Source organism: Mytilus galloprovincialis, chromosome 10, assembly GCF_965363235.1.
Source record: "Mytilus galloprovincialis chromosome 10, xbMytGall1.hap1.1, whole genome shotgun sequence".
Lineage (NCBI taxonomy): Eukaryota > Metazoa > Mollusca > Bivalvia > Mytilida > Mytilidae > Mytilus > Mytilus galloprovincialis.
The window spans coordinates 8286466-8294807 of NC_134847.1; the positions used below are offsets into that span (position 1 = coordinate 8286466).

General features: G+C 29.8%; 1 protein-coding gene across 1 annotated transcript in view; it reads right to left on the reverse strand.

The window, feature by feature from the left end:
* Positions 1–3942: 3942 nt before the first annotated feature.
* LOC143049764 (E3 ubiquitin-protein ligase HACE1-like) overlaps positions 3943–8342 on the reverse strand; it is an 86842-nt gene continuing 82442 nt past the window's right edge. The window contains exons 17-21 of the mRNA XM_076223483.1: positions 8149–8280; positions 7412–7507; positions 6668–6738; positions 5992–6105; positions 3943–5513 (exon numbers count right to left, since the gene is read on the reverse strand). Of these exons, the coding sequence (XP_076079598.1) occupies positions 5411–5513; positions 5992–6105; positions 6668–6738; positions 7412–7507; positions 8149–8280 (516 nt within the window). The 3' untranslated portion in view covers positions 3943–5410. The remainder of the gene's footprint in view (positions 5514–5991; positions 6106–6667; positions 6739–7411; positions 7508–8148; positions 8281–8342) is intronic.

An 8342-nucleotide genomic window follows, 5' to 3' on the forward strand; every position in this document is an offset into this window, starting at 1 on the left:
ATTTCAGCTTGTTGTTCTGTGTGAGCCAAGGCTTCGTGTTGAAGGCTGTACATTGATCTAAAATGGTTTACTTTTATCAATTGTTATTTGGGTGGAGAGTTGTCTTATTGGCACTCATACCACATCTTCCTATATCTAGTTTCTACTTAAATGTTTCCACACAGCTTGAAGACCAATAATTCTTATATGATTTACATATTAGGGAATACGTTCATATGAATGGTTGAGAGGACTTCCGATAGTTGATCTTGACGTTGGTTATTTTTCAATAGATGACGTTGACCGAACTTCTTTTTGTAAACAAGATGGCGGCGATAATAACAACAACGTAACCAAAATGTATTTTCACTTCAAGTTAATCGTTCAATAAAATAATACACAAAAACATTCGTTTGAATGATAATAAGAGTTTTTGCAGTTTACTTTTTTTCACATTGCAAATTTTATTTTAGTACATATTTTTGCGCCAGGCCTATTCAGTGACATAAATATACAATTTACGTGTGATAGAGGTAACGAGTGTGGAAAAATATATTCCCCATCTCTGATTTGAAAGAATTAAAAGGATTAAACGCCTTTTTAAAGGAATTTATTGGTGTATAAACTGAACAAAGTCACTCACAAACATATCATAAAGTCCTTAGGCGTTTAATCCTATAATGATATCAGAAAAATTAGTAGAGAAAATAAAGATAAGCATTTGGAATTCTTCCACCAATGTGAGTGCAAATCTACTTGTTGATTTTAGTTGGCATAAAAGAAACAAATTACAGTTGAACTACTATTTCATTATTTTTATTATAATCATTTGTTTTGATTGTGTATAAAGTTGCTACTTCTAATCAGCCATAAAGTAGAATCCAAAAAGTACTGAACTCTGAGAAAAATACTAAACAGAAAGTCCCTTATCAAATGGCAAAATCAAAAGCTCTAACATATCAAACGAATTAATAACAACTGTCATATTCCTGTAATGTTGCCCATGAAGCCCAGCTTGGTTCAATGTCAGATGAAACCTGCCAAACAGACATGTACACCTTACAATCATTCCATGCAAAAAGAATTTGTAAAGGTTTAGTCAAAGCCCTTTCATGTTTTTGATATTTTTGGCAGGCGCCAGCCCACAATACATCCCCAAATCAATAATCAATGTTTTTCTTTTAATCAGATTACAAATTAGTGACCATATTGCTTATAGTATCTGACAAATAGAACAAATAAAAAGAAATAATATTAACCAAATAAACCAACAAAACTAGTTCAAGATCAGACGAAACCTGCAAGTGGGAAAAACACTTTTTTATCTATAGCGAACAGTATCTAGGATATGTACCTAAAAAAAAAAAATTACAAAAAGTTAACATTATATCCACTGCTACCACTGCCGTTAACCAGTTTACCAATATAATCCCTATGTATCACATTCTGCAACATTTCAACCTTCACTAAATCTTAAATATTGACTGCCTATTCAAACAACTTGATTTTTCATTTTGGCGGAGTTCATGTAGATACGGTTACTAGTCATAAACATTTAGGCATATTTTTTAGCAGTGACTGTAAGTGGACCAAGCATGTTGATTTTTTAATAGAAAAGGTATCAAAATGATTAAATGTTCTTAGACGTTTGAAATTCCGACTAAAACGGGAATATTTAGAAAGAATATATTTAACTTTTATAAGGCCTGCAGGAAATTAAAGTTAAAAGAAGTAAGATACAAAGAACATAAATCCTTCCCACCACCATTTCCAGTTCAACCAACATTGCCAAGAAATTTTGCGACAGTAAACTACTTTACCGCATTCCCGACGCGATTGGAAATAGTACCTCCGGCCAAAGGGAACCCAGTCGAAGTGGTAGGGGTGTGCCCTATAAGTGTTGTCCAAATTAGGAAGAAACTTTATAAAACTGTACACTGACATTGTACTTACATTCATGTTACACAAATTTAATTTCTATTTAAAAACACATTTTATTTATACACTTACCATTATAATAGTTTACAACCATTTTAAAGTTAAAGACAATTTGAAAAATTATAGATTAACTCTAAATTTATATTTTAGTAACTTCATTTGCACTGTACTATGTTTGATTCATTTTCTGTTCAACATTACATAATGATATAGAGTATCCCATAGCAACGTCAACAATGGACAATTATGACGTCACATACATGATACCATTTTTTGTACTTCAGGGGTTCTAATTTTGTATACTTTGTCCTGATGAAGCCGATCTAATCGGCGAAACATGTCGACAATAAAAGATGCAGTTTACTTAAGTGTTGTTGTCAATGTAGCGGTATTTGATTTTTTTATCTGACAACCCTGCATACCATCTGGTATCCACTTCAGGGAACTCTACCAGCACAAAACATAAGAGGCGTTGGTTCAGCAGCTCTTTATTTATCTTTTTATAAGGCCTGTTCCAGAATATTCTTCTGAAGTTTGGGATAATTGTGGTCAGTTGAATTCTGAAAGATTAGAAAAACTGGAAGCAGCACGTATTGTCTCTGGTCTAACAAGCTATGCTAGCACTCAATCACTTTATTTAGAGACGGGATGGGAAAAATTAAAGATTAGACGGGAAGTGAAGAAATTAACTTTATTTTACAAAATTATGAAAGAGGACGCCCCAGAATACTTATTAGATTTAATACCACCTACAGTTGTAGAAACTAACAACTACAATCTACGAAGCAGTCAAAATATATACCAAACCTCTAGCAGAGTGTCTCTTTATCAGGAATCATTTATTCCATCTAGTATCAAACTGTGGAATTCGCTCGATTTAAGTATTAGAAATGAACTTTCTTTAAATATGTTTAAATTAAAAATTAAACAGAAATATTTTAAAAACAAATCACCCCCTACATATTTCAATATCATGAATATTTGCGATAGATATTTAAATGTTTTACACGCAAGATTAAGAAACAAATGCATTGCCCTGAACATGGATCTGTATCACGCAAATATTAAAACTAACGCAATGTGTCAATGTGGTTATTTATATGAAAATGCTCAACATTATTTCCTCTCGTGTAAAAATTATACAGTGCAAAGGAATAAATTATTTTTTGAACTTAGAAAAGAAAATATACCTACCGACTTTGAAAATTTAATGTACGGCAATGCTTTGTTTAATATGAACATAAACACGCTAATTTTTATAAAAGTGCCGAATTATATTAAAGAGACCAATCGCTTTTCATAGTTTATAAACATTATGGTTAAATATATACCAATAACAATGTTATTACTTTTTGTCGACTTCGAATGAAATTGTTCATATTTCCTAAGACATGGATCATCAATTTGATTTTATTATCCATCAGTTGACAACAACACTTTAATTTAATTGTTCAAAATACAATAAAAACTTACCTTTTGAGTGAATATTTATTCAAAGATTAAAACAACCTATTAGGTAGGTCTTTCATAAAAATTTACGGTCAACTCGACTTTTAGGAATCGATGAACCATGTCGTATAAATTCTTGTTAATTTCATGTCTCCATATTAATATTGTTTATGATGTTATTATTATGTATTTCATATTTGTTCGGATATGTGTTATTTGTATGTAATGGAGAAGACATTCTAAGTTGCAAAACTTGTGTCCAATCCTATTGTCAATGTTTTTTTGGACAATAAAATATGTTTAAACTAACAACTTTTATCAAAATCTTTGGACATCATCAACAGAGAAAAGATACTAAAGGACATTCAAACTCACAAGTTGAAAATATACTGACAACACCATGGCTAAAAAAGACAAGGATAGAAGACAAACAGCATTACAGAAAAAAACCAGATTGGGAAACATTTCATTTATGATTAAAAAAATATCACAGCAACTTATTGCATAAAAAATAATAATAACATGGAAAATCAAATAAATATCAAAATATTAATTCAAAAATTAAAACATAACAATAAAATATTAGTTCAATAACAAATGGACTACTAATAATTAAATAATATGTTATTATCTTTTTGGTAAATAAATATATTTGGATAAATGTTATTCTGTAGATTTCTAAAAATAGAAATAACATCTTGTTTCAACATGTCAATATTCATCATTTTCCTTTGCTATACTATATTATAGTAATTGTTAAATATATACATTCATTTGTTAATAAAAGATGAACATTTTGTTAACTTCTGTAACATAAAAATAGGATAAAACAATAACATATATAGGCCATCATACATGGCTAGCACTATTCTATGTTTAAGTTCAGTGTACTGTAAAATCAGTATCAAAATTGTAATTTGTCATATAATATTTCCAGTTGACCATACTATGAACATGTGTTCTAGGTTGTGTCAGCAATTTAATGTTTCAAATGATTCTTGGTAAACCACCTAAAACAAACAAATTATCCTGAGAATGTACTTATTTCCCACTTACATATTTCTATTGTCAGTAGGGTCAGAATCGTAATTTGGCAGAAAATCAAAATGTTCATGTTGTAAAGAAAATGTATTCTATTGAACCTGTATTGTCACAGGGTTTAGTTTTCAATATATCTTGTTGAATGGGTTGATGGCTCAATATTTTCTGTAGCATAAAATTGTTTCTCAATTTCAAACAGAAAATATGGTAAAACTTTTGTTCATCAGACCTTCTAACTCAAGCAATTAAAACCTTTCTGTATAATATGAAAAAAAGTCAAATTCCAAGTAGTTTCAGAATTCAAAATTCCAGAGGTTTTCAAAACAAAACTTTCAATAACTATAGGCTATTCAGAAACATCAGAGTTCTCTGGTCAATGTGAGGCATGCTTTTTTGTTTGGTGTCACAATGGGTCTCATCTTGAATAGTTTTAAATGAACTCTGTGCAAAAATGTTTAAAATGGTTAAACAACATTTGGTCAAAATGTATGGCTACTAATCACAAACTAACAATTATTTTGTTAAGTTTTAAAAAATTTGAAAATTCTTATTGTAGATTAAGTATGATACAGTGAAATGCATGGCTTGTACTAATGAGGGTAGGATTTTATATCTCTCAAGTATATTTTAAATTGAAGTTACATGCCTTTCAGAGGAAAGAGATATTAACTTAAAATTTTGAATAGAGTTTCTGTTCTCATATTTAAAAAAATATATGAAGTTACAATACATTTGCCATAGAAAATCCGATGATCCTGTTTGTTTCTGGTTAAAGCCTACACTGTCTGTTTTAACATATATTCTACAGTAAAGAAGAGATATGGAAAGGTTACTGAAAAAAAACATTTACCACTCTTTGATAAATGGATAGATTATTTCATTGAGTTTCTATATTCTCTTTGATTGATCATCATATTCTATAATTCATTCTACATGTTCTAACTCTTAAACAATCAAAGTTCTGGTCATCATTGCCAATCCCAGAATTCATTGCACTTCCTGTTCATGCAAAAGCATAACCTTGGTTACCACACTGTAAAGCCACCATCAGTCTATTATGTAACTCTGTCTTTGATTTATATTCTGGCATCTTCAGCATGTTGATACTATAAAAACAATAAAAAAATATTCTTATGCAATGTAGTTCTTATATCATAAAAGTTAAAATGATCAGATAAATGTATGTGAAAGGAATTTATCGGAAGGATACCATGCAACATTACTAAATTCTTTTACATCAAGTTATTGTGCTATTTTAGTTGGATGTGATGCTATAATGCATGAATGCAATGCCAACAAAACGCATGTTCTTATATATGTAGATTGTGTTTATGGTTGGTGGCTATCACTTCACATAAAAAAAACATTCAGTCAGTCAACATGTTCATTTACTCTAAGCTGATTTTTCTACGCAGATTATCACATGTTATAATGGTACCACAATTTTTTTTTTCAATAAATCTAAAATATCCTTAATATTCCTTCTCCATAAGTAAACAGATTATTAATCTTGACTTAAGATACCCTAGGCCTGTACAAATAAATAAGAAGAAGTCTACACAAAAGAGGAGTGAATATTCTTACCAAGTACTAGCTGTAGGTAAAGTGTGTTCTTTATAAGGAACTATAGCTATGGTAAAATGCTGTGGACCACCTCCACCAACAAACTTAGCAAAACCTCCAAACGGTACTCGAGAACTGTATTTGAAAATAAAAATCAATAATAATCCTTATTGTCTTAAAGCATGCAAAGAATTGCTTGTGATAAACAAAATACAAATTACATAACACATACATATGTATCTACATTTGTTTTAACAATCATTTCGTTGAGATTCCCTTGTCCTCTTCATCGACTGTCTTAAAAAGGAACCTAGACTAAAACCTAAACTGGAAATAGGAAATATTGTAGATTTATAAGTGAAATTCAAAATTTCTGTATGAGTTTTGGGTTAATATATTGATATTCATTTCATTTGTCAATAACTATTAATCATGTAGATACTATTGGTATCCATAATCTGATTAAATCATGATAATCACTTATGTGTTATAGAATGTTTAATTCACTAATTTTAATATCAAAAAAATATTGAACTGTGACCAAATAATTATTTTGTTCAGGATTGTGTATTAAAAAAAAACCAATAATTTTATCATTTCTTTATAAAAATAAGGAGATGCGGTATGATTGCCAGTAAGATGTACAATTATCCACCAAAGTTCTAATGAAGTGTAAGCAGTTCTATGTCTACATTACCTGCCAGTGGTGAACTGAAGTAGCAAAACTCTGTTCTCTTGACTGAAATCTTCAACAATTTCCCAAAACCACTAAAAGTATGAAATATTTATCAAAAAATTAGTATTTATACAATTTTTTTTATTTATATCTAAAAGGTGTATACAAAACAATATCATTAACATCACAACAATGTCTTGTTTGTTAACCTTGATATTGTCTTTTTTAATATCAGGACATTGTTCCATTTATTTGACCACATAACCATAACCAGATGCTCCGCAGGGCGCAGCTTTATACGACCAAAACTCCCAAAATCAATCCCAACCTTCCTTTTGTGGTTATAAACCTTGTGTTAAAATTTCATAGATTTCTATTCACTTTTACTAAAGTTGGAGTGCGAAAACTAAAAGTATTCGGACGACGACAACGACGCAAGACGCAAGACGACGCAGGACGACGGCGCCAACGTGATAACAATATACGACGAAAAATTAAAATTTTTGCTTGGTATAAAAAGACATTGGCCAGGTTGTAAGTATAAAATGTTTATCAACTGAATTTCCTTGGCAAACTTTAGAACAATATATAATAAGTGGTGTTGAAAACTGTATTTGAATGAATGGTGCTAAGTTGTTTAATATTTTATTCAACATTTTAAACATTTAATCTTACTACCATATTTTTTATTTTGATATGGGCGCAATACTCAAATTTTTTAAGCTAACTTTCCAAAGATCACCTATTTAGTTATTTCACACCAACCTGGATAACAGATGACTGTCTATCATAACCATTATATTCTGTATGATTCTCCCAGTCACTTATATCTATCTCTGGAATACCTGACAACATTAACTCCTAAAATAGTACATTAATACAGTAACTCATGTTTTGTTTTAATTAGAATTCCGTTGCCATAGAAACAAAACTCATTTATATAATTTTGTTAAGTAATATTAAAAATTATAAAGAACATCTCTTCAGTGACATACAAAATATAAGAGTATCTCTGTCACGGGAATTTATTTCCTGAAATGTGTAAAATTTATTAATAGTTTGGACTAATTATCTTCCTTTAAAAAGAAATATAAGGTAAAAAATTCAATGTAACTAATATTGAACTCCTTAAGGTGGTACATTTACCAAATACCTTGACTAAAATTAACTTGGCTCGTTCATGAAATTTTGAAAAATATTTACTTTGACTATTTGACAAAAATATAAAAATTTTAAAAAAAATTGAACCACACACTTTGTCAGAAAAATTTCATTGGATATATAGCAGTTTGTAAAACACTAGTTTTGATCATTGACAAGCTTAATATAGAATGCGTTTAAATCGTTTAGCTGATTTTACAGAGTTATCTCCCTGTAGTGTTTTGTACCCCCTTAGTTTTTTTCCTTCTCTAAATCAAATTGAAAGTCATAATAGATAAAATATTTCCTCAAAATTGAAAATTTGTATGTCTCTAAATTTTTCTGTAATAAATGATACTAACCAGTTCATATTCATCAAACATTTGTATAAGTGATTGGGGAATGTACTGATGGAAACCAGATAGAAAGCTATTTATCTGTGGCTGTATAGCTCTTGTCATTCTTAATTCTGTTACTAGCTGAGCGTACTCTGTCTGCAATACAATATAATAATTCTGTATTGATGATGTTAAATTGAGAACCTATTTATCATTTG